Genomic DNA, 25,710 nt, shown 5'->3' with positions numbered 1-25,710 from the left:
CCCCCCCCACCCTGTGTGTCCCCTGTGCCCCCCCTCCACCCCCCCCCCCTTATTTATGCGCCCCGTTTTTCATTTTTATGCCCCATTTTGTAAGCAAACTTCCTTCAATAAACCCAACCCAACGCGGAGCAGAGGATGTGGGGACACCCAAACAAAACGGCCTGGAAGCTCCCATCTGTCATGGTGATTTATTTGACCCCCCCCCCCCCCCTTTTTGCCGAGACCGGCTCACGCCATGGGGAGGAGGAGGAGGAGGGGGGGGGGGGGGGGGAAAACGCCACTTTTTTTCTTTTTTGGGGTGGTTTATGGGATTAGGGACACCCCCCTGTGCTCAGTGTACGGGGGGTGTGACAGAAGAAGGGGGGGGGGGGAACAGACACAGAGCCATTTTGGGGATGCGAGGGGGCCGTGCCCCCTACCCGGTTTTACAGCAGTTACAGACATTTCACTTCATTAACATTAAAAAAAAAGTATTGGGGGGGGGGGAAGAACGAGCAGGGATGAGGGGGAGACCCCTGGGGGGGGGGGATTTGGGGGTTTGGACCTTCCCCCCCCCCCCAGAGGCCAAAGTCCAAAGCTGAGGTGGAGGAGATGGATGCCACCGTAGGACGGCTGAAGGGGGGGGGAAATGGGAGCACAATGAGGGGTGGGGGTGATACCCCAGTATTATATTCCCCCCCCCCTGCACCCCCCACCCCCCCCAACCTTAGCTCTGGGTTCATTCTGGCTTCTTCTTGGCCAGGCCTGGGAGCTTCGCTTGGACCCTGGGGGGGAGAGGAGAGAGGTGAGATTGAGGGGGGAGGGGTGGGGGGGGGAGGGGGGGCTGTGGTGACATGGGGGGGGGGACATGCACTCACTTTGCAATGAGGGACTTGGTCTGCTCACGGGCGATGCCCACGTAGTGGTCGATCTGTACCTGGGGGGGGGAGGGCAAAAAATGGGGGGCGTCAGGTGGGGGGGGGGAGGTCCTGGCTGCTCCCCGACCCCATTTTTGGAGATCTCACTCCAAAAAGTTTGGGATCTCACCCCCAATTTGGGGATTTCTCCTCATTTTGGGGTCTCACCTTGTTCTTCTCGTAGACGGGTGGGAGGGTGAAGGCCAGCAGCTCAGCTGTGGGATGAGAAATGGGGTCAGCACCCGCTTTGGGGGGGGGGGTGGGGAGTGTGGAAATGTGGGGGGGACACGGCCCCTTAATGAAATCCAGCTTGTTAATTTGGGGAGGGGTCTTACCAAGGATGAGGAGGGTGATGCCATTGAAGACAGCTCCCACGTAGGTCATCAGCCACATGGCCACGGCCAGCTGGGGACAGATTGGGGACAGTGAGGTTCTAGGGCTTTTTTTTTGGGGGGGAGGGAGGGGTCTTCTGGGGGGTTTTGGGGGGGGGGTGGGGGGTCACACACCTTCAGCGAGTCCACCAGGTCCTCCACAAGGAAGAGGCGGAGCAGCAGCTTCAGTGCGTGGTTGACGTGGGCCATGGCAGCAGTGGCATGGCTCTGGAAGGCCTCAGGGGACAAGGTGACATCAAGCTCCAGGTAGGCCCTGGTGAGGGTGGGACACGTGGGGACAGAGGGGCAGGGGGACATGGGGTCACTACAAGGGTGACAGCATGGAGTGTCATCTCTATCGTCACCACGGGTGATGCCATCCCCATGGGTGCCAAAAAAACCCACAGAGGTGCCACCTCCATCGTCCCCATGGGTGACACCATCCCCAGAGATGCCACCACAACCCCCAGGGGTGTCCCCTCCATTGTCCCCATGGGTGATACCATCCCCACAAGTGCCACCACAACCCCCAGAGGTGTCCCCTCCATTGTCCCCATGGGTGATGCCATCCCCACAAGTGCCACCACAACCCCCAGAGGTGTCCCCTCCATTGTCCCCATGGGTGATACCATCCCTAGAGGTGCCACCACAACCCCCAGAGGTGTCCCCTCCATTGTCCCCATGGGTGACACCATCCCTAGAGGTGCCACCACCATTGTCCCATGGGCAACACCATCCCAAGTGCCACCACAACCCCCAGAGGTGCCACCACAACCCCAGAGGTGCCACCTCCATCATTCCCATGAGTGACACCATCCCTAGAGGTGCCACCACCATTGTCCCATGGGCAATACCACCCCTAGAAGTGCCACCACAACCCCCAGAGGTGCCACCTCCATCGTCCCCATGGGTGATGACATCCCCACAAGTGCCACCACAACCCCCAGAGGTGTCCCCTCCATTGTCCCCATGGGTGATACCATCCTCAGAGGTGCCACCACAACCCCCAGAGGTGCCACCTCCATCATTCCCATGGGCAATGCCATCCCCAGAGATGCCACCACAACCCCCAGAGGTGCCACCTCCAACATCCCCATGGGTGATGCCATCCCCACAAGTGCCACCACAACCCCCAGAGGTGCCACCTCCATCGTCCTCATGGGTGACACCATCCCTAGAGGTGCCACCACCATTGTCCCATGGGCAACACCATCCCCACAAGTGCCACCACAACCCCCAGAGGTGCCACCACAACCCCAGAGGTGCCACCTCCATCATTCCCATGAGTGACACCATCCCTAGAGGTGCCACCACCATTGTCCCATGGGCAATACCACCCCTAGAAGTGCCACCACAACCCCCAGAGGTGCCACCTCCAACATCCCCATGGGTGATGCCATCCCCACAAGTGCCACCACAACCCTCAGAGGTGCCACCTCCATCATCCCCATGGGTGATGCCATCCCCAGAGGTGCCACCACAACCCCCAGAGGTGCCACCTCCATCGTCCTCATGGGTGACACCATCCCTAGAGGTGCCACTACCATTGTCCCATGGGCAATGCCATCCCCAGAGATGCCACCACAACCCCCAGAGGTGCCACCTCCATCATTCCCATGAGTGACACCATCCCCAAAGTTGCCACCACCCTCCCTGAAGCCACCCACTACCGCTGCAATGTGTGCCAACCCCCCTCCCTCCCTCACCCCCGGGGTCTCACCTGAAGGGATGCCCCTCCTCAGACTTCTGCACGGCCTGGATGACCGACTTGTAGACACGGAAGCTGATGGTGACAGAAAGCAGGGCCAGCACCAGGTAAGCCACCACGCTGACCACGCTGAAGGCAGCCAAGGACAGCAGCAGCAGCAGGCTGGAAGCAAACACCAAGCCACTCCTCCTCACGTCCCTCCAGAAGATCAAGTCGTGCACTGCAGGAACAGGAACACGGCGTGGGTCCCATCTGTGTCCCCTTCCCAGCTTCCCATCCTCGAGCCCTCCGTCTCATAGGATCACAAGGGTTGGAAGGGAGCTCAAGGATCACGAATCTCCAACCCGCTGCCACGTGCAGGGCCACCAACCTTCACATTTCACAGCAGCCCAGGCTGCTCAGGTCCACATCCAACCTTGCCTTCAACACCTCCAGGGATGGACTGGGCATCCACAGCCTCTCTGGGCAGCTGTTCCAGCACCTCATCACTCTCATATCAAAAAACTTCCCCCTGGCATCCAACCTCAATCTTCCCACCCTCAACTTCCAACCATTTCCCCTTGCCCTGCAGTTATCGACCCTTCTCAACCCATCTCACGCCCTCCATTCTGTCCTGTCCGTTCGTTAACGCAGCTGCTCGTTAACATGGTGGCTCATTAAGGGATCCACAAAGCTACGAAGGGAATCACAGCACGTTTTGCCCACAAAACAACCCACAAAAATGGGTTTTTTTGTCAAAACCATCCTCCCAACCCTATGTCTTCCACTCCCCACGTCCTTCCAACACCAACTCCTGTTTTATGCCACCCCTTCGTTAACGAAGCTGCTCATTAAGAGCTCAACAAAGCTGTCATTGGGAGAGCCAGCTCCCCATCATACATTCTACCCCAAAAATCCCATTTTTGTCACCAAAAGTGTCCTCCCAACATCACATGCTCCCAACCCTGCATCTTCCATTTGGCGTCTTCCATTTTGCAAAGCCTGCTCGTTATTGGGGTGGCTCATTAATGGGGCGGCTCATTAATGGGGTAGCTCATTAAGGGCTCCACAAAGCTACGAAGGGAATCACAGCACGTTTTGCCCACAAAATAACCCATAAAAATGGGGGTTTTTGTCAAGAGCGTCCACCCAACCCTACGTCTCCCAATCTCCACGTCCTCCCAACACCAACTCCTGTTTTATGCCATCCCTTCGTTAACGAAGCTGCTCATTAAGAGCTCAACAAAGCTGTCATTGGGAGAGCCAGCTCCACATCTATGTTCTACCCCAAAAATCCCATTTTTGTCACCAAAAGCTTTCACCCAACCTCACACGCTCCCAACTTCACATCTTCCATTTGGCGTCTTCCATTTTGCAAGGCCTGCTCGTTAATGGGGTGGCTCATTAATGGGGTGGCTCATTAACATGGCAGCTCATTAAGGGCTCCACAAAGCTACGAAGGGAATCACAGCACATTTTGCCCACAAAACATTCCCAAAAAATGGGGGTTTTTGTCAAAGCCATCCTCCCAACCCTACGTCTCCCAATCCCCACGTCCTCCCAACACCAACTCCTGTTTTATGCCACCCCTTCGTTAACGAAGCCGCTCATTAAGAGCTCAACAAAGATGTCATTGGGGGAGCCAGCTCCCCATCATACATTCTACCCCAAAAATCCCATTTTTGTCACCAAAAGTGTCCTCCCAACATCACATGCTCCCAACCCTGCATCTTCCATTTGGCGTCTTCCATTTTGCAAAGCCCGCTCGTTAATGGGGTGGCTCATTAATGGGGTGGTTCATTAACATGGCAGCTCAATAAGGGCTCCACAAAGCTACGAAGGGAATCACAGCACGTTTTGCCCACAAAACAACCCACAAAAATGGGGTTTTTTGTCAAGAGTGTCCACTCAACCCTATGTCTCCCAATCCCCACGTCCTCCAAACACTAACTCCTGTTTTATGCCACCCCTTCGTTAACGAAGCTGCTCATTAAGAGCTCAACAAAGCTGTCATTGGGAGAGCCAGCTCCCCATCTTATATTCTACCCCAAAAATCCCATTTTTGTCACCAAAAGCTTTCACCCAACCTCACACGCTCCCAACTTCACATCCTCCATTTGGCGTCCTCCATTTTGCAAAGCCCGCTCGTTAATGGGGTGGCTCATTAATGGGGTGGCTCATTAATGGGATGGCTCATTAAGGGCTCCACAAAGCTACGAAGGGAATCACAGCACATTTTGCCCACAAAATAACCCATAAAAATGGGGGTTTTTGTCAAGAGTGTCCACCCAACCCTACGTCTCCCAATCTCCACGTCCTCCCAACACCAACTCCTGTTTTATGCCACCCCTTCGTTAACGAAGCCGCTCATTAAGAGCTCAACAAAGCTGTCATTGGGAGAGCCAGCTCCCCATCTATGTTCTACCCCAAAAATCCCATTTTTGTCACCAAAAGCTTTCACCCAACCTCACACGCTCCCAACTTCACATCCTCCATTTGGCGTCTTCCATTTGGCAAAGCCCGCTCGTTAATGGGGTGGCTCATTAACATGGCAGCTCATTAAGGGCTCCACAAAGCTATGAAGGGAATCACAGCACGTTCTGCCCACAAAACAACCCACAAAATTGGGGGTTTTTGTCAAGAGCGTCCACCCAACCCTACGTCTCCCAATCTCCACGTCCTCCCAACACCAACTCCTGTTTTATGCCACCCCTTCGTTAACGAAGCTGCTCATTAAGAGCTCAACAAAGCTGTCATTGGGAGAGCCAGCCCCCCATCATACATTCTACCCCAAAAACCCCATTTTTGTCACCAAAAGCTTTCACCCAACCTCACACGCTCCCAACTTCACATCTTCCATTTGGCGTCTTCCATTTGGCAAAGCCCGCTCGTTAATGGGGTGGCTCATTAATGGGGTGGCTCATTAATGGGATGGCTCATTAAGGGCTCCACAAAGCTACGAAGGGAATCACAGCACATTTTGCCCACAAACCAACCCACAAAAATGGGGGTTTTTGTCAAGAGCGTCCACCCAACCCTACGTCTCCCAATCCCCACGTCCTCCCAACACCAACTCCTGTTTTATGTCTTCCCTTCGTTAACGAAGCCGCTCATTAAGAGCTCAACAAAGCTGTCGTTGAGGGTCTCATCCCCTGAATGACACCACGGTGCAATTTTTTTTTTTCTTCTTAACCAAAAACCACGTTTTATCACCTAAAAGCATCTCTCCAACCCTACGCCTTCCCAACCCATCCTCCATTTTGTGCCGTCCGTTCGTTAACGCAGCTGCTCATTAAAAACCTCAACGCGCCCTTAATTGAGGAGTCACCTCCCCACTGCCAAGGAGTTCTCTGCCCCACAATATTGGTTTTTCCACCTCTAACCCTCAGTCCCCCCCCTGGGCTGGATGGGGTTGTGAGGGGTCGCAACCCCTATGAGTTAACCTCAAAGATCCCTTCCAACCCCCACCACTCTGATGGAGACAATTTGCCCCAAATCTGTGTTTTTTTCCACCAAAACCAAGAGCGTGTGAGCGGTGCACAATATAGGGGGGGCATTCTGTCCATTCCCGTGGTACAGATTTGAGCCAAAATCCGTGAGTTTAAGGCAATGTTTTGGGATGGGAAAAGTGTTACCTGCAAGGGGTGGGAGCAGGCGGGGGGTCCCGGGTGGGGTAGGGGGTCCTGGGGGGGTCTCCATCGCTTCCCGCAGTGCCTGCAGTGTCACCTGCTCCATGTCTGGAGGGGTTGTTTTGGGGGGGACGTTTTTGGGGGCGTTCCTTTTAGGTTGAGGGGACCCCAGACCTTTCTGATCAGGAGGGGTTTCCATTGGCACAACCCAAGCGCGCGGTTGTGGTTCTGGTGCTGATTCTGCATCTCTGGAAGGGCTTTTTGTTGGAACCACTGAGCTGCCTGGCTGTGGTTCTGGTTCTGATTCCACATCTATGGGAAGGCTTTTCATTGGAATGACTGAAATGCCACGCTGTGGTTCTGGTTCTGATTCCACACCTATAGGAGGGCTTTCCATTGGAACCTCAGAGCTGCCTCGCTGTGGTTCTGGTTCTGATTCCACATCTCTGCCAGGGCTTCCCATCGGAACCACAGAACTGCCTTGCTGTGGTTCTGGTTCTGATTCCACATCTCTGCCAGGGCTTCCCATCGGAACCACAGAACTGCCTTGCTGTGGTTCTGGTTCTGATTCCACATCTCTGCCAGGGCTTCCCATCGGAACCACAGAACTGCCTCGCCGTGGTTCTGGTTCTGATTCCACATCTCTGCCAGGGCTTCCCATCGGAACCACAGAAACGCCTCGCTGTGGTTCTGCTACTGATTCCACACCACCACCTCCTACACAAGGGGCTTCCATCGGCACATCCGACCCACCACCACGGCGCTGCGGTGCCGGCAGCGACGCCGTGCCTTCACCTCTCTCCCCATCATCCTCAATCACGGTATCATCAGAATCCCCCGAGCTCTCATCACCCGGCGGCGGCCCATCGCCGCGTTCCACCCAGTCCCAACTCAGCAGCTCGCTGGTGAAGCTGTGCATCTCCCTCACGCATTTGGACACCTCTTCCAAAGCCGCCGCCGTCCCCGAGCTCTGCCGGCACAACGCCGGGCTTTTGGCGATGCTGGCAACGCCTCGTGGTTTGGTGGTGAAGTCGCAGATTTGATCTTCTGGGATTTGACTGAGAGCTGCTCTCTCTCCCAGCAGAGCCGCCGCGTATTCCCGGTCGAAGGCTGCACGGTCCAGCACCAATTCGAAAGGTGATTCGGGGGAATCTTTCTCTTTTTGGGGTTCCCCTTGTGAGGAAGAGGAGGAGGAGAATGGGACGAAGGCTTCGGGGCTCGAAGGCCGGAGGGGGGGTTTCCCCTCGCTGCCCCCCGATGCGGCCTCACTCGCTGGTGGGGGAGAAACTCAGCTGCTGTTAGGGCAAGCGGCATGCGGGGGGCAAGCAGGCACCCCCCCCTCCCCAATGTCCCCCTATTTTGGGGACCCTCCCACGAACAGCGTGGCCATGCGAGCGGATAACAGCGCCAGTGCTTTCATCTCCATCTTCCATTTAGGGTTGAAAATGCCTGGGTTGGGTTCAGAGCTCGGGGTCCTGGCTACACAGATAAGATGTGACCTGAATGTGTTTTCTAATTATTTTTTTTTTTCCCACCATCCGGACCCAAATCTGCCTCCCTAAGTGGGTAAACGGTGTGGTTTGGGGCTGGTGTCCCCATAAAGCCAGGTTTTGGGGTGAGGGTGTGGGGTTTTGGGGGGGGGGTCTTCGTGCCACAGTGGGGTCCTGGTGTCCTTTTGTCCTCAGCAGGGATGAGCGTGCAAAGCAAGGCAGCAGCAGCAGCAGCAGCAGCAGCAAGGCACAGCAGCTCAGAAACGGGCAGATTTGGTTAAAAAGAAGGCAAAGAGCAGAATTAAAAAAAAAAAAAAAAAAAAAAAATGTGGGGTTTTTTTTTGAAAACATCGAATTTGAGGCTGGAACCGAGGTGGTTTTGGGATATGTTTCACTTTCCCTCAGCTGCCAGTGCTGAGAATTGCCAGTTGGGGATCCCCTCTGTGAGGCATCCCCAAGTTCCAGCATCATTCCCCAGTTTTCCACCCCAAAAAAAAAAAACAACCCCACATTTTTCTTCTGCAAAGGAAGCAGAAAAGGAGAGACTTGCCTGGTGAAGCCGCAAAGAGAGAGACAGGCTGGGAGGAAGAAACAAGGGGATCTGCAAGAGAATACAGAGGGTGAGAGCTCTGGACACGCCGCTGCCCCACATCTCATCACCCCCCAGCCCTGGAAAGGGGAGGGGGGGGGGGGGGTCACTGCAAGATGGGGCTGCTTGGTGTCACCAGCACAGCAATGTTGGCACAGCCAGAGCAGAGCGAGGAGTGAATCCCAGAGCAAAAGGCCTTTCTTTGCACGGTTTTTGGGGTGAAATCCCTGAAATTCAGGGGAAAAAAGGCTTTGAGGAAAAGAGGATTGCACCCACCCGGCCACCCTCACCCTTCACTTCCTCTTTTTGGGACCCTGCCTTGGGGCACAGCTCTGTGCAAGCCTTCCTCCTCCTCTTCCTCCTGCTTTGGTTTCCAGTTCCCGTATCAGCATTGTTCCAGCACTCTTCTTCCTCCTCGTTTCAGGCTCTGCTCCCCATCTTCCTCCTCGTTTCAGGCTCTGCTCCCCATCTTCCTCCTCGTTTCAGGCTCTGCTCCCCATCTTCCTCCTCGTTTCAGGCTCTGCTCCCCATCTTCCTCCACGGCCATTTCAGGGCAGTGATCCCCATTCCACAACACACAGCTTTCTGTGCCTTCCTCCTCCTCTTCCTCCAGCATTTTGGGGGATGTCTCATCCCCACATTTGTGTACAGCACTTATTGCCTTCCTCCTCTTCCTCCTTCTCTGGGGCCATTTTGGGGTCTGGTCCCTTTCCCTCCTTCAGAACCATTTTGGGGTCTGGTCCCTTTCCCCTCCTTCAGAGCCATTTTGGGGTCTGGTCCCTTTCCCTCCTTCAGAGCCATTTTGGGGTTTGGTCCCTTTCCCTCCTTCAGAGCCATTTTGGGGTTTGGTCCCTTTCCCTCATTCAGAGCCATTTTGGGGTTTGGTCCCTTTCCCTCCTTCATCACCATTTTGGGGATCTGGTCCCCATCTTTCTCCTCCTCCTTCATCACCATTTTGGGGTGCGGTTCCCATTCTCTCCTCTTCCTCAGCCCCCATTTCTGGCTTCAGTCCCAAATGGAGTTGCAGCACCGGCCCCAAAATCTTCCTCCTCCCTGCAGCCACGTCGGGGCTCAGTGCCCATTCCCTCCTCCCACCCACACAGAGCAGGTTTCCCAGCCTTCGTTAATGACTGCTAACGAGGATGACGACAAAAACCTGCAAGCACTGCTTTCTTTGTACCCCAAAAACATTACGGGGCAGGACATCTCGTTTCTTCCAGTTTCCCTTTTTTGGAGTGTCTCAAAGCAGTGTTTTTTCACCTCAAACTGCTGCTCAGCACAAAACTTACAACTTCCTCCAGGTGACACCCAGCTTTGACCAAACTGGGTTTTTTTTTGTTGTTTTTTTGTATATATTTTTTAACCTCTGGGATGCTGTTCTTATGGGGCTCGAGGTGTGATGTAAGCTTAACGTGAACCAACAGCGTGTGATTACAGCTGGGAAAGCAAATAGGAATCCATCCTGGGCTCCATCATCAGCAGAGGGGGTGGCCAGCAGGGACAGGGAGGTGATTTTTCGCCCTCTCTATTCTGCTCAGATGTGAGGCCACATCTGGAGTGCTGTGTGCAGGGCTGGGGGTTCCAATACAGGAAAGACAGAGAGCTGTTGGAGAGGGTTGAGATGAAGATGATCAGGGGGCCATAAAGATAATTGAGGGGCCATAAAGACAATCAGGAGGCCACAAAGATGATTAAAGGGCCATAAAAATGATCAGGGGGCTGCAGCACCTCCCCTATGAAGACAGGCTGAGGGAGCTGAGCTTGTTCAGCCTGGAGAAAGAAGGCTGCTGGGTGAGCTCATTACAGCCTTCCTAGAGCTAAAGTGAACCTACAAACAGGAGGGGAATCAACTCTTGGAAAGGGGAGATGATAGCAGGATGAGGGGAAACGGTCTGAAGTTGATTGAGGTTGGATGTCAGGGGGGAAGTTGTTTGATACGAGAGTGGTGAGGTGCTGGAACAGCTGCCCAGAGAGGCTGTGGATGCTCAGTCCATCCCTGGAGGTGTTCAAAGCCAGGTTGGATGGGGATCTGAGCAGCCTGGGCTGCTGTGAAATGTGGAGGTTGGTGGTCCTGGATGTTGGGGGTGGGGGGGGTTGGAGATTCGTGATCCTTGTGGTCCCTTCCAAACCTGACCATTCTGTGATTCTGTGATGTGCCACAACGGTGGGGGTGCTGCTCCTATGGGGTGCTGCTCCTATGGGGTGCTGCAGGGGCAGTGTGAAGGAAATGCTGCTGAATCCACCCCTGGATGTACGATGACCCCCCCCCCCAAACAAGTGATGCTATCAAGGATGGGAAAAAAAATAAAATAAAATAAAAAATGAAGGTTTTGAAGGGGAAAAAAAAGAAAAACCAGCAAAAAAAAACCAAAACCCACAGGATTTAGAGGAGAAAAAAAAAAAAACAACAGGATTTTGAGGCTCCGTGGTGGCACTGTGTGAACAAAGCACCCCTTCAGCTGGGCTGAAAACGGGATGTTTTCCCTACACCTCAGCAAACCCCCCCTCCACCCTTTCTGTGCTTCTTTCCTCTCCCTTCAGGCTTCACCTGATGCTGTCGTTGTCGTGTTGTTCTCCCCCCCCTTTTTTCCCCTCCTCCCCCCCCCCCCCCACGCCCAGCAGCATCTGCAGTGCAGATCCGGACAATGGCGCACGCCTTTGTCATCAGCTGTCCCTCCTGGTGACATCCCAGCACTCTGCTGGCATGAAGGGGGGCTTTGGGGAGGGGGAAAGGAGGGGAAGGGGGCTCCCTTTGTGTCCCTCAAATCTTCGTTCTGAATCCTTTTCATCCCTTCGTTCAAAAAACCCAAATCCGAGGCCCCCCCCCCCCCAAAAAAAAGACCTAAAAGATCCCGTTTCCATCATTTTAAACCCAGATTCCAGAGCCGAGCCCACAAAAGGGCTCCCCCCTTTCCCCCCCACCGATGTCTGAGCCCCCAAAATTCACACCTGAGCCACAAAAAAATAAAAAGCCTCCCGTGTCATCACCCCTAAAAACACCCCCCCAAAAAAAAGCCCAATTCCCCCACATCCCAACCCCAAAAAGCATCACCAGCAACTCAAAAACTCCATGCCTACAACAAAAGCCCACGTTTACACCCAGAGGCTCACACTTAAGCCCCAAATCCCACATTTCTCCCCACCTGCGCCCTGGATTTGAGCCCCAATGGCCTCAGCCTCCTCATCTGCACCCCAAAATCCCCTTTTTCCTTGCCCCAAATCCCCACTTTTTGCCCTAAATCTCACATCTGTGCCCCAGGTTTCCACATGAGCCCCAGGTTCCCACAGCTGAGCCACCAAAGGCCTCATTCTCTTTACCCACACCCCAAAATCCCACATTTATGCCCTCCAAAACCCATTTACATCCACCTGTCCCTTTTATTTGAGCCTTAAGGCCGCAATTCTCCTTATCCACGCCCCAAAATCCCACAATTTAACCCCAAAATCCCACATTTATGCCCTCCAAACCCCACTGATGTCCACCTGTCTCTTTCATTTCAGCCTTAAGACTGCAATTCTCCTAATCTACCCCCCAAAATCCCACATTTATGCCCTCCCAACCCCATTGATGCCCACCTGTCCCTTTTATTTCAGCCTTAAGGCCACAATTCTCCTTATCCACGCCCCAAAATCCCACATTTTAACCCCAAATCCCACATTTATGCCCTCCAAACCCCACTGATGTCCACCTGTCTCCTCAGTTTCAGCCTTAAGGCCGCAATTCTCCTCACCTACCCCCAAAATCCCCACATTTTAACCCCAAAATCCCACATTTATGCCCTCCAAAACCCATTGATGTCCACCTGTCCCTTTTATTTGAGCCTTAAGGCCACAATTCTCCTTATCCACGCCCCAAAATCCCCCAATTTAACCCCAAAATCCCACATTTATGCCCTCCAAAACCCATTGACATCCAACTGTCTCTTTAATTTCAGCCTTAAGGCTGCAATTCTCCTCACCTACCCCCAAAATCCCACATTTTAACCCCAAAATCCCACATTTATGCCCTCCAAACCCCATTTATATCCAACTGTCTCTTTAATTTCAGCCTTAAGGCCGCAATTCTCCTCACCCACACCCCAAAATCCCACCTTTTAACCCCCAAACCCCACATCCGAGCCCCCAAACCCCACTTTCACACCTCCAAAGGCCTCGCTCTCCTCACCCACCCCACAAAATCCCATCTTCACACCCCCAAAATCCCACATTTCCTCCCCCAGACTCCACAGATGCAGGCCTCACAAAGGCCCAGCCGGGCCCGTTCCCCTTTGCCTCCCTTCATCCCGCCTCTTACCGGCACAAGCCGGGGTTCCGTGCCTCCTGCAGGCCGACCCGGTTGGCTCGGAAGGAGCCGAGGAGGAGGAGACGAACGGGGATTGAGCGGCAGGGTCGGCCATGGCGGCGGCGTCGGAGCCTCAGCGCGGAGCGTCCGTCCGCGACGGCGGCCACTCAACGACTGCGGCCGGGGGTGGGGCGGGGCGGCGGCGCGCAGCCACTGCGCATGCGCCAAACCTCCGCGCCGTGCGCAGAGACCCGCCGCGCATGCGCGGCCCCACCCACCCGCCTCTCGGCCGCGCTGCGCATGCGCAGAAACAAAACCGCGCCTCTTCACGTGATCCGCCCCGCCCCGCATGGCGTTGCCATGGCGCCCCCGCGCGCGGGGGTTGATGGGAGATGTAGTTCGGCAGGCCGCACGCTCCAATGGCGGTGGGATCCTGCAGGGCTCCGTGCTGTAGGGAGGGCCGCAGGGGGCCCGTTGGCCTCTCTGTGGATGAAGCAGCACTTCGAAACGCTTTAGTTGCCTACGCTTTTTGTTTTTTTTTTCTTCTATGGGGTACAGAATGGCTCTACTGCCCTGCAGAGAGCTGAGAGGATTTTCCACCAGGAGAACGCAGCTATAAGCTGTTCAATATAAGTGAGTGCGAGCTGTAAAGCGCTCCGCATAGGGGACGCGTGTGTTTTCTACATGCGTGATGCTACAGGAGCTCTTCCGGAGGAGGCAGAGGCCATAGAGCGCCCCCCGAGGAGTGTAGAGCGTCGCGCAGACGCTCTCGCTTGTAGAGCGCCCCCTTCCGGCTGGGAGGTCCCGCCCCCAGAGGTCCCAGGGGGGAAGGGGCGGAGACATTGAAGTCACGTGACCGCCCGTCCCGCCGCAAGAATGAGTCACGCGGGCCCGGCCCCCATTGGCTCCGCCTTCAGCCAATCACCGGCAAGCGGGGAAGGCGTGTCCTTCTCCAAGGAGCGACGTTCATCCGGACCAATAAAAAAGCGAGCTCGGGGGAGGCGAGCCAATCAGATTCACGCTTTCCGATAAGTGGGCGGTTCGGAGGCGGAGCAATAAGGGGCGGGGCTAGCGGGCCGGGCCGGACCGGGACCCGGGGGGCAGCGGCAGTCGCAGAGCGGTGAGCGGGGGGGGGGGGGAGGGGGGGGGATTGCCGGGGGACGACGTAAGTACCCCTATATGACCTGACCCACGTGACCCCCGTAAGACACGCCCCCTTTCCCCGTATAGCCACTCGCTATAGGGGAGCGGTGCCCACGTGACCTCCTCTATAGTCCCTATAGCCCTTCCATGTGTCCCAGTCCATATAGCGCCTATAGGGCCCCCTATGACACCCCCACCCCCACCTTATAGGCGCTGGGATTCCCTGTAGACCCGACCCCTGTTCAGTGTCCCTATATGGGGTCACTTATAGGGCCTGGCTTCCTGCCATACGTCAGAACCGCCCTATAGACCCGTTATATGGACCCCTATACCCATACAAGCCGGTGTCCCATATGGAGTGGGGTCTCCTATAGGGCGGGGGGGGGGGCGGGTTGTAGGATCCCTGTGGGTCTACGGGGCCCCTGTGGGTCTATAGGGACCCTGTGGGGTTATAGGGACCGTATGGAATTACTGGGGGTTGTATGGGGCTATATGGGGTTATATGGGGGCTATAAGGGCTGTATGGGGTTATTAGGAGTCACGCAGGGTTATTGGGGGCCCCTGTGGGGTTATAGGGACCGTATGGAATTACTGGGGGCTGTATGGGGCTATATGGGGTTATATGGGGTTATAAGGGCTGTGTGGGGTTATTAGGAGTCACGCAGGGTTATTGGGGGCCCCTATGGGGTTATAGGGACCGTATGGAATTACTGGGGGCTGTATGGGGTTATATGGGGTTATATGGGGGCTATAGGGGCTGTGTGGGGTTATTAGGAGTCACGCAGGGTTATTGGGGGCCCTGTAGGGCTATAGGAGCTGTATGGGGTCATTAGGTGCCACGCGGAGTTTTTAAGGGCTATATGGGGCCATTGAGAATTATTAGGGTCCATATAGGAACCGTAGCAGCTACCTGTAGTCATTAGGGGCCAGAAGGAGTTTTTGGGTCCCGTATGGGGCTATAGGGGCTCATAGGGAAATAATGGGGGTCACAGGAAGCTGTGTGGGGTTATTGGGGTCCTTAGGGGACGTGGGGAGCTAATTAGGAAAGGTAGAGGTTAATTGGGGGCCGTGTGGGGCTATAGGGGCCGTGTGGGGCTATAGGGGCCAGGCAGGGGCAGCACCACGTGGGCTCGGACTTCGCCCTCCCTGGGGGTCAATGATTCACCAGGGCCAGCGTGCGAGGCGCGTGCAAGAAGGTGGTCGTGCCAGGGGAGCTCGTGCAAGGAAGGCGCTTGTGCAAGAGAGGTGCTTTCTGCGAGGAGTGCGTGGGAGTGCAAGGGAAAGGGGGGGGGGTTGGGGGGGGGGAGGGGGTTGGGCAGGGTGCTCGTGCAAAGGTTGCTGGTGAGGAAGAGGTGCTTCCGCAGGAGGTGTTTGTGCTAGAAAGTTGGTTGTGCAAGGAGGGCTCGTGCAAAGGGTGTCCTGTGCGAGGAGGGCTTGCGAAAGGAAGGGGCTTGTGTAAGGAGGGCTTGTGGAGGTGATGTGCTCGTGCAAATAGGGCTTGTGGAAAGGGTGCTTGTGTGAGGAAGGCTCGTGCAAGGAAGGTGCTTGTGTAAGGAGGGCTTTGTGGAGATGATGTGCTTGTGCAAGGAGGGCTCGTGTGAGGAAGATGCTTGTGTAAGGAGAGCTTGTAGAGATGATGTGCTAGTGCAAATAGGGCTTGTGGAAAGAGTGCTTCTGTAAGGAAAGCTTGTGCAAGGAAGATGCTTGTGTAAGGAGAGCTAGTGGAGATGATGTGCTCGTGCGAGGAGGGTTTGTGCAAAGGGTGATTGTGCAAGGAAGATGCTTGTGTAAGGAGGGCTTGTGGAGATGATGTACTTGTGCAAGGAGGGTTTGTGCAAAGGGTGCTTGTGCAAGGAAGATGCTTGTGTAAGGAGGGCTAGTGGAGATGATGTGCTTGTGCAAGGAGGGCTTGTGCAAAATGTGCTTGTGCAAGGAAGGCTCATGCAATGAAGATGCTTGTGTAAGGAGAGCTTGTGGAGATGATGTGCTTGTGCAAGGAGGGCTTGTGCAATGAAGATGCTTGTGTAAGGAGAGCTTGTGGAGATGATGTTCTAGTTCAAATAGGGCTTGTGGAAAGGGTGCTTGTGCAAGGAGGGCTCGTGCAATGAAGATGCTTGTGTATAAGAGAGCTAGTGGAGATGATGTGCTAGTGCGAGGAGGGCTTGTGCAAAGGGTGCTTGTGCAAGGAAGATGCTTGTGTAAGGAGAGCTAGTGGAGATGATGTGCTCGTGCGAGGAGGGTTTGTGCAAAGGGTGATTGTGCAAGGAAGATGCTTGTGTAAGGAGGGCTTGTGGAGATGATGTTCTTGTGCAAAGATTGCTTGTGTGAGAAAGATGCTTGTGTAAGGAGGGCTAGTGGAGATAATGTGCTTGTGCAAGGAAGGAGCTATTGCAAAGGGTGCTTGTGCAAGGAAGGCTCGTGCATGGGAAGTGCTTGTGTAAGGAGAGCTTGTGGAGATGATGTGCTCGTGCAAGGAGGGCTTATAAAGATGATGTGCTTGTGCAAGGAGGGCTCATGTGATGAAGATGCTTGTGTAAGGAGAGCTTGTGGAAATCATGTGCTAGTGCAAGGAGGGCTTGTGCAAAGGGTGCTCGTGCAAGGAAGGCTTGTGCAAGGAAGGTGCTTGTGTAAGGAGAGCTTTGTGGAGACGACGTGCTCGTGCAAGGAAGGCTTGTGCAAAGGATGCTTGTGCAAGGAGGGCTCGTGCAAGGAAGATGCTTGTGTAAGGAGGGTTGTGGAGATGGTGTGCTCGTGCAAAGGGCGCTCGTGCAAGGGCTGCTTGTGCATTCACACGCGCTTGCTGAGGCCGTGGCAGCGCTCACCCCGCCTCCACCGTCTCATTAATCAAGCCACTCTCGCTGCCTGCTAATTAAGCCGGGCCGGCGCTAATTGGCCGCGCTGGGAGGTGGGGGACCCCGGGTTGAGGATTCTCTGCTGTCTGCTATGGGGTTGTGCTTGTTGGTTTTTGGGGGGGGGGGGGGGTCAGAGGGCACTGGGGGAGCACTGAGGTCCTTTCCTGTAGGAGGAGGGGATTCTCTGCTGTCTGCTATGGGGTTGTGCTTGTTGTTTTTTGTGGTTTTTTTTTTTTTTTTTGGGGGGGGGGGGGGGGTTGGAGGGGGGAGGAGGGCACTGCCCCCTTCTGGGAATAGAGGAGGATGGGGGCAGAGATTCTCCCGTGGCTCTTATAGGGGTTGTGTACGTTTGAGGTCATGGGGCAGTAGGGCAAAGGTGGGCGTCTGGATCCCTTCTGTGAATGGGAAGGGGGGGGGGGAGGGAGGGATAGGAGGGTGGGGGGGGGGGGGGGATGCAGCACTCTGCCAGCCCCATAGGGGTTGGGCTGCCTGGGGTCAGCGGGCAGTGGGGGAAAGGTTGGCAAGGGATTCTCTGCTGGCACGTATGGGGTTGTGATCCGTGTCCGTCTGTCCCTCCCTCCCCTTCTCTTTGCATCTCCCCTTTCAGATGTCGCAGCTGTGCTTCCCCCGTGGGGGCCGGACCCTCTTGGGGGTATGGAGGCTTCGTTTTTTGTTGACCCCCCCCGGATCCGTGCGTTCTGCCAGCTGCCAGCCCATCCGCAAAGTGCTGGTGGCCAACCGTGGTGAGTGGTTGGCTTCCGTGTCCCCTTTGTCCCCCCTTCCTCCGTCCCTCCATTGTCCCCTGGGCTCCCTTATCTCAGCTGGGTCCCTTCCATCCCTGGGTCCATCATCCCTTCCATCCCTGGGTCCCTTTTTGTGCCATCTCGTCCCCATCCCAAGCACAGCATCCCCAATGCGTGTCCCTGTCCTTCTGTTCTGATGTCCCCCATGTCTGCACATCTCCATCCCATATACAGGCATCCCCGTGTCCCCATCCCCACGTTCAGGTCCCACACGGGGTTTCTCATGTCCCCACATCCCCATTCCATGTGGGATGTCCCAGTTCTGTCCCCATGGCTTTGTCCCAAGCAGGACATCCCAGAGCTGTCCCTATTTCCATGTTCCTACATCCCCATCCTATGCAGGATGTCCCAGTTCCGTCCCCATCTCCCTGTCCCAATCAGGGCAACCCAGAACTGTCCCCATCTCCTTGTCCCCACATCCTCATCCTATGCAGGATGTCCCAGTTCTGTCCCCATCTCCCTGTCCCATGCAGGGTGACCCAGAGCTGTCCCCATATGGGATGTCCCAGGACCATCCCCATGTCTGTCCCAGGCAGGGCATCCCAGAACTGTCCCCATCTCCATGTCCCCACATCCCCATCCCATATGGGATGTCCCTGTTCTGTCCCCATGGCTCTGTCCCAAGCAGGACATCCCAGTTCCATCCCCATCTCCCTGTCCCAGGCAGGGCATCCCAGAGCTGTCCCCATCTCCTTGTCCCCACATCCCCATCCCATGTGGGATGTCCCAGTTCTGTCCCCATGGCTCTGTCCCAGTTCCATCCCCATCTCCCTATCCCAATCAGGACATCCCAGAGTTGTCCCCATCTCCATGTTCCCACATCCCCATCCCATGTGGAATGTCCCAGTTCTGTCCCCATTTCCCTGTCCCAAGCAGGACACCCCAGAGCTGTCCCTATTTCCATGTTCCTACATCCGCATCCTATGCAGGATGTCCCAGTTCCGTCCCCATCTCCATGTCCCAATCAGGGCAACCCAGAACTGTCCCCATCTCCTTGTCCCCACATCCCCATCCTATGCAGGATGTCCCAGTTCTGTCCCCATCTCCCTGTCCCATGCAGGGTGACCCAGAGGTGTCCCCATATGGGATGTCCCAGGACCATCCCCATGTCTGTCCCAGGCAGGACATCCCAGAGTTGTCCCCATCTCCATGTCCCCACATCCCCACCCTATGCAGGATGTCCCAGTTCTGTCCCCATCTCCCTGTCCCAAGCAGGGTGACCCAGAAGTGTCCCCATATGGGACATCCCAGTTCCATCCCCATCTCCCTGTCCCAAGCAGGACATCCCAGAGCTGTCCCCATCTCCATGTTCCCACATCCCCATCCCATATGGGATGTCCCTGTTCTGTCCCCATGGCTCTGTCCCAGGCAGGACATCCCAGTTCCATCCCCATCTCCCTGTCCCATGCAGGGCAACCCAGAGCTGTCCCCATATGGGACATCCCAGTTCCATCCCCATCTCCCTGTCCCATCCCAGAGCTGTCCCCATCTCCATGTCCCCACATCCCCATCCCATGTGGAATGTCCCAGTTCTGTCCCCATTTCCCTGTCCCAAGCAGGACATCCCAGAGCTGTCCCCATCTCCCTGTCCCAAGCAGGGCAACCCAGAACTGTCCCCATATGGGATGTCCCAGTTCCATCCCCATCTCCCTGTCCCAAACAGGACATCCCAGAGCTGTCCCCATCTCCTTGTCCCCACATCCCCATCCCATGTGGAATGTCCCAGTTCTGTCCCCATTTCCCTGTCCCAAGCAGGACATCCCAGAGCTGTCCCCATATGGGATGTCCCAGGACCATCCCCATGTCTGTCCCAGGCAGGACATCCCAGAGCTGTCCCCATCTCCTTGTCCCCACATCCCCATCCCATGTGGGATGTCCCAGTTCCATCCCCATCTCCCTGTCCCATCCCAGAGCTGTCCCCATCTCCACATTCCCCCATCCCCATCCTATGCCGGGGATACTCCCCCCCCTCCCTGGGGCTGTTTCACACCTCCCCACCCCACCTGGGATATCCTGCATCCCCACATTGACCCCAAATATCCCCAGGTGAGATCGCCATCCGTGTTTTCCGTGCCTGCACGGAGCTGGGGCTGCGCACGGTGGCCGTTTATTCAGAGCAGGACACTGGGCAGATGCATCGTCAGAAAGCAGATGAAGCTTACCTGGTGGGGAGGGGGCTGCCCCCCGTCCAAGCCTACCTGCACGTCCCAGACATCATCCGTGTGGCCAGGGTGGGAAAGGGGGTCTGGCAAAATGGTGGTTTGGGGTGGGATTCCTGGGGTTTGTGGGGTAGCTGGGACCCCTATGGTGGTTTGGGGTGGGATATCTGGGGTAGCTGAGACCCCTATGGTGGTTTGGGGTGGGATATCTGGGGTAGCTGAGACCCCTATGGTGTTTTGGGGTGGGATTCCTGGGGTCTGTGGGGTAACTGGGACCTCTATGGTGGTTTGGGGTGGGATTCCTGGGGTCTGTGGGTTAGCTGGGACCCCTATGGTGGTTTGGGGTGGGATATCTGGGGTAACTGAGACCCCCATGGTGGTTTGGGGTGGGATATCTGGGGTAGCTGAGGCCCCTATGGTGGTTTGGGGTGGGATATCTGGGGTAGCTGAGGCCCCTATGGTGGTTTGGGGTGGGATATCTGGGGTAGCTGAGGCCCCTATGGTGGTTTGGGGTGGGATATCTGGGGTAGCTGAGGCCCCTGTGGTGGTTTGGGGTGGGATATCTGGGGTAGCTGAGACCCCTATGGTGGTTTGGGGTGGGATTCCTGGGGTCTGTGGGGTAACTGGGACCCCTATGGTGGTTTGGGGTGGGATATATGGGGTAACTGGGACCCCTATGGTGGTTTGGGGTGGGATTCCTGGGGTCTGTGGGGTAACTGAGACCCCTATGGTGGTTTGGGGTGGGACAGGTGGGGTCTGTGGGGTAGCTGGGACCCCTATGGTGGTTTGGGGTGGGATATCTGGGGTAACTGAGACCCCTGTGGTGGTTTGGGGTGGGACAGGTGGGGGTCTGTGGGGTAACTGAGACCCCTATGGTGGTTTGGGGTGGGATTCCTGGGGTCTGTGGGGTACCTGGAACCCCTATGGAGGTTTGGGGTGGGATACTTAGGGTCTGTGGGAAAAGGGACAGCTGGGACCCCTATGGTGGTTTGGGGTGGGATATCTGGAGTAACTGAGACCCCTATGGTGGTTTCGGGTGGGACAGGTGGGGGTCTGTGGGGTAACTGAGACCCTTCTGGTGTTTTTTGGGTGGGATTCCTGGGGTCTGTGGGGTAGCTGGAACCCCTATGGTGGTTTGGGATGGGACAGGTGGGGTCTATGGGATAGCCCTATCCCCCTCGCCCTCCCCTTCCCAATTCCCCTTCCCTTCCCCTCCCTTCCCCTCCCTTTCCCCTATTCCTCTTCCTCCTCACCCTCCCCTTCCCCCTTCCCCTTTCCCCCTTCCGCCTTCCCCTTTCCCCCTTCCCCCTTCCCCCTTCCTCTTCCCCTTCCTTCCCCTTCCCCCTTCCTTCCCCTTCCCCCTTCCTTCCCCTTCCCCTTCCTTCCCCCTTCCATCCCCTTCAATCCCCTTCCTTCCCCCTTCCTTCCTCCTTCCTTCCTCCTTCCTTCCCCTTCCTTCCCCTTCCTTCCCCTTCCTTCTCCCTTCCTTCCCCCTTCCTTCCCCCTTCCTTCCCCCTTCCTTCCCCCTTCCTTCCCCCTTCCTTCCCCCTTCCTTCCCCTTCCTTCCCCTTTCCTTCCCCCTTCCTTCCCCTTCCTTCCCCTTCCTTCCCCCTTCCTTCCCCTTCCTTCCCCTTCCTTCCCCTTCCTTCCCCTTCCTTCCCCTTCCTTCCCCCTTCCTTCCCCCTTCCTTCTCCCTTCCTTCCCCTTCCTTCCCCTTCCCTCCCCCTTCCTTCCCCTTCCTTCCCCTTCCTTCCCCCTTCCTTCCCCTTCCTTCCCCCTTCCTTCCCCTTCCTTCCCCTTCCTTCCCCTTCCTTCCCCCTTCCTTCCCCCTTCCTTCTCCCTTCCTTCCCCTTCCTTTCCCTTCCTTCCCCCTTCTCCTATCTCCCTATCCCCCTTCCCCTTCCTTCCCCTTCCTTCCCCTTCCTTCCCCTTCCTTCCCCCTTCTTTCCCCTTCCTTCCCCCTTCCTTCCCCCTTCCTTCCCCTTCCTTCCCCCTTCCTTCCCCCTTCCTTTCCCCTTCCTTCCCCTTCCTTCCCCTTCCTTCCCCTTCCTTCCCCCTTCTTTCCCCTTCCTTCCCCCTTCCTTCCCCCTTCCTTCCCCTTCCTTCCCCCTTCCTTCCCCCTTCCTTCCCCCTTCCTTCCCCCTTCCTTCCCCTTCCTTCCCCCTTCCTTCCCCTTCCTTCCCCTTCCTTCCCCTTCCTTCCCCTTCCTTCCCCTTCCTTCCCCCTTCCTTCCCCCTTCCTTCTCCCTTCCTTCCCCTTCCTTCCCCTTCCCTCCCCCTTCCTTCCCCTTCCTTCCCCTTCCTTCCCCCTTCCTTCCCCTTCCTTCCCCCTTCCTTCCCCTTCCTTCCCCTTCCTTCCCCTTCCTTCCCCCTTCCTTCCCCCTTCCTTCTCCCTTCCTTCCCCTTCCTTTCCCTTCCTTCCCCCTTCTCCTATCTCCCTATCCCCCTTCCCCTTCCTTCCCCTTCCTTCCCCTTCCTTCCCCTTCCTTCCCCCTTCTTTCCCCTTCCTTCCCCCTTCCTTCCCCCTTCCTTCCCCTTCCTTCCCCCTTCCTTCCCCCTTCCTTTCCCCTTCCTTCCCCTTCCTTCCCCTTCCTTCCCCTTCCTTCCCCCTTCTTTCCCCTTCCTTCCCCCTTCCTTCCCCCTTCCTTCCCCTTCCTTCCCCCTTCCTTCCCCCTTCCTTCCCCCTTCCTTCCCCCTTCCTTCCCCCTTCCTTCCCCCTTCCTTCTCCCTTCCTTCCCCTTCCTTCCCCTTCCTTCCCCTTCCTTCCCCTTCCTTCCCCCTTCCTTCCCCCTTCCTTCCCACTTCCTTCCCCTTCCCTCCCCCTTCCCTCCCCCTTCCTTCCCCCTTCCTTCCCCTTTCCTTCCCCCTTCCTTCCCCCTTCCTTCCCCCTTCCTTCCCCCTTCCTTCCCCCTTCCTTCCCCTTCCCCTTCCCCTCCCCTCGGCCTCCCCCATAGCTGTGTGTGGGACACGTTTGGATCCGTGACTCAGTTTCCCCATAGGAGAACGGTGTGGACGCCATTCACCCCGGTTACGGTTTCCTATCGGAACGCGCCGACTTTGCCCAGGCCTGCGTGGATGCGGGGGTCCGTTTTGTTGGCCCCCCCCCGGAGGTGGTCCGTAAAATGGGGGACAAAGTAGAAGCAAGGGGCATCGCCATCGCTGCCGGTGGGTGGGGGTCCAGGGGGGGGGTGGGGGGTGGGGTTTAGGATTAGGGTTAGGGTTAGGATGGCAAATGAGATGAGCCCCCCCCCCCCAAAAAAAAAAAGGGGGGGGTTAACCTGACCGAAAATGAGATGGGGGGGGGGAGAAAAGGGGGGATGACCCCAAACCTGCATCACCTCCAGTGAGATGGGGGGGGGGGTTCTTAAAGTGCCAGGGGTTGTATGGGGGGGGGGGGATGGGGGTTGTGGCCATGGGGGGGGGGGGGGGAGGATGGGGTTTTTGGAGGGGGGGGTGGGGGTTGTGGCCATGTGGGGGGGGGGAGGATGGGGTTTTTTGGGGGGGGGGTGGGGGTTGTGGCCATGTGGGGGGGGGGAGGATGGGGTTTGAGGCTGGGGGGGGGGATGGGATCTGTGTCTATGTGGGGGGGGGGGGAATTGGAGGCTGTGGGGGCGGGGGGGATGGGGTTTAAGGCTATGTGGGGGGGCAGGATGGGGTTGGAGGGTTGTGTGGGGGGGGGGGATGGGGTGTGTGTGTGTGGGGGGGTGTTTGTGGCTATGTGGGGGGGGCAGGATGGGGTTTGTGGCTATGTGGGGGGGGATGGGGTTTTGGGGGGGGGGTGTTTGTGGCTATGTGGGGGGGGGGAGAATGGGGTCTGAGGCTATGTGGGGGGGGCAGGATGGGGTTTATGGCTATGTGGGGGGGGGAGGATGGGGTTTCAGGCTATGTGGGGGGGGCAGGATGGGGTTTCAGGCTATGTGGGGGGGGCAGGATGGGGTTTATGGCTATGTGGGGGGGGAGGATGGTGTTGAAGGGTATGTGGGGGGGAGGGTGAGGTTTTGGGGGGGGAATGGGGTTTGTGGCTATGTGGGGGGGGGAGGATGGGGTCGGAGGTTGGGGGGGAGGATGGGTTTTTGGGGGGGGGATGGGGTTGAAGGCTATGGGGGGGGGGTAGGGTGGGGTTGGAGGGGATGTGGGGGGGGGAATGGGGTTTTGGGGGGGGGGGTGGTGTTTGTGGCTATGTGGGGGGGGGGGGATGGGGTTGGAGGGGATGTGGGGGGGGGAATGGGGTTTTGGGGGGGGGGTGGTGTTTGTGGCTATGTGGGGGGGGGCAGGATGGGGTTGGAGGGTGGGGGGGGGGATGGGTTTTCAGGCTATGTGGGGGGGGGATGGGGTTTCAGGCTATGTGTGGGGGAGGGGGAGAGGAAAGGGAGGGGTATATGGGGGGGGGGAGGGGTAGGGGTGATAACCATGGTGCCCCCCCCCCTGCCCCCCCCCCCCCCCCCCAGGTGTCCCGGTGGTGCCGGGGACGTCGGCACCGGTGGCGACGTTGAAAGAAGCTCAGGAATTTGCTGCCCACGTTGGGTTCCCCATCATTTTCAAAGCGGCTCACGGGGGGGGGGGACGGGGGATGCGCGCGGTGCACGGCCCCCAGGTACTGGGATTGGGGGGGGGGGGAAGGGGGGGGGCAAAAAGGGGGGGGGGGGGGCTGGGGGGTGGCAGATGGGGGGAGAAAGGGGGGGGGGTATCGATAGGAGGGGTGTTTGGGGGGTGTTGGTGTGTATGGGGGGGGTATGGGGTGGGGGGGGGCATTTGGGGGGATATGGGGTATGGGGGGGTATGGGGGGATATGGGGTATGGGGGGGTATGGGGTGTGAGTGGGGTATGGGGTGTGGGGGGGGGTATGGGGGGATATGGGGTATGGGGGAGTATGGGGGATATGGGGTATGGGGGGATATGGGGTATGGGGGGGATATGGGGGGATATGGGGTATGGGGGGGATATGGGGGGATATGGGGTATGGGGGGGTATGGGGTGTGGGGGGGGCATTTGGGGGGATATGGGGTATGGAAGGGTATGGGATATGGGGTATGGGGGGGATATGGGGTATGAGGGAGTATGGGGGGGTATGGGGTATGGGGGGGATATGGGGTGTGGGGGGATATGGGGTATGGAAGGGTATGGGATATGGGGGATATGGGGTATGGGGGGATATGGGGTGTGGGGGGGGCATTTGGGGGGATATGGGGTATGGAAGGGTATGGGATATGGGGTATGGGGGGGATATGGGGAATAAGGGACTATGGGGGGTATGGGGTATGGGGGGATATGGGGTGTGGGGGGGTATGGGGTGTGGGGGGATATGGGGTATGGAAGGGTATGGGATATGGGGGATATGGGGTGTGAGTGGGATATGGGGTGTGGGGGGGTATGGGGGGATATGGGGTATGGGGGAGATATGGGGTGTGGAAGGGTATGGGGGGATATGGGGTATGTAGGGTATGGGTTATGGGGGATATGGGGTATGGGGGGGTATGGGGTGTGGGGGGGCATTTGGGGGGTGTTGGCACTGAGGGATATGGGGTATGGGGGGTTACGGGGTATGGGAGGGATATGGGGGGATATGGGGTGTGGGGGGATATGGAGTGTGGGGGGATATGGGGTATGGAAGGGTATGGGATATGGGGGATATGGGGTGTGAGTGGGATATGGGGTGTGGGAGGGTATGGGGGGATATGGGGTATGGGGGAGATATGGGTTGTGGAAGGGTATGGGGGGGTATGGGGTGTGGGGGAATATGGGGTGTGGGGGGATATGGGGGGATATGGGGTATGGGGCGGATATGGGGTATGTAGGGTATGGGATATGGG

At 57.1% G+C, this 25,710-nt stretch overlaps 2 protein-coding genes across 4 annotated transcripts in view; one reads left to right on the top strand and one right to left on the bottom strand.

Annotated features, from left to right (window-relative positions):
• Window positions 1–268: 268 nt before the first annotated feature.
• RTN3 (reticulon 3) lies at window positions 269–13,186 on the bottom strand. 2 transcript variants are annotated; one of them, XM_090129541.1, is made up of 8 exons: window positions 12,957–13,136; window positions 2,988–3,195; window positions 1,403–1,541; window positions 1,232–1,301; window positions 1,065–1,111; window positions 858–916; window positions 706–764; window positions 269–612 (listed from the first exon to the last, which is right to left on the bottom strand). In XM_090129541.1, the coding sequence occupies exons 1-7, from the start codon at window positions 13,057–13,059 to the stop codon at window positions 719–721; spliced, it is 672 nt and encodes a 223-aa protein (XP_089985667.1). In that variant the 5' UTR covers window positions 13,060–13,136; the 3' UTR covers window positions 269–612; window positions 706–718. The 2 variants fall into 2 exon arrangements, with proteins under 2 accessions (XP_089985667.1, XP_089985665.1); XM_090129539.1 differs by lacking the exons at window positions 269–612; window positions 706–764; window positions 858–916; ... (2 more) ...; window positions 1,403–1,541; window positions 2,988–3,195 and adding exons at window positions 3,196–7,756; window positions 8,624–8,674 and having other exon boundaries at window positions 12,957–13,186.
• A 798-nt stretch (window positions 13,187–13,984) lies between these two features.
• The window catches only part of PC (pyruvate carboxylase), a 47,841-nt gene continuing 36,115 nt past the window's right edge, over window positions 13,985–25,710 (top strand). The window contains exons 1-5 of one of the 2 annotated variants that reach the window (XM_090129594.1): window positions 13,985–14,064; window positions 17,547–17,682; window positions 19,789–19,973; window positions 22,900–23,065; window positions 24,349–24,494. In XM_090129594.1, the coding sequence (XP_089985720.1) occupies window positions 17,547–17,682; window positions 19,789–19,973; window positions 22,900–23,065; window positions 24,349–24,494 (633 nt within the window). In that variant the 5' untranslated portion in view covers window positions 13,985–14,064. Of the gene's footprint in view, window positions 14,065–15,180; window positions 15,333–17,546; window positions 17,683–19,788; window positions 19,974–22,899; window positions 23,066–24,348; window positions 24,495–25,710 lie in introns of those variants that run through there. The other variant, XM_090129593.1, reaches the window with a different exon arrangement.

Source organism: Phasianus colchicus, chromosome 37, assembly GCF_987193195.1.
Source record: "Phasianus colchicus chromosome 37, bPhaCol1.hap1.1, whole genome shotgun sequence".
In the NCBI taxonomy this organism is placed as follows: Eukaryota; Metazoa; Chordata; class Aves; order Galliformes; family Phasianidae; genus Phasianus; species Phasianus colchicus.
This window is presented reverse-complemented; position numbering and strand designations above follow the sequence as displayed.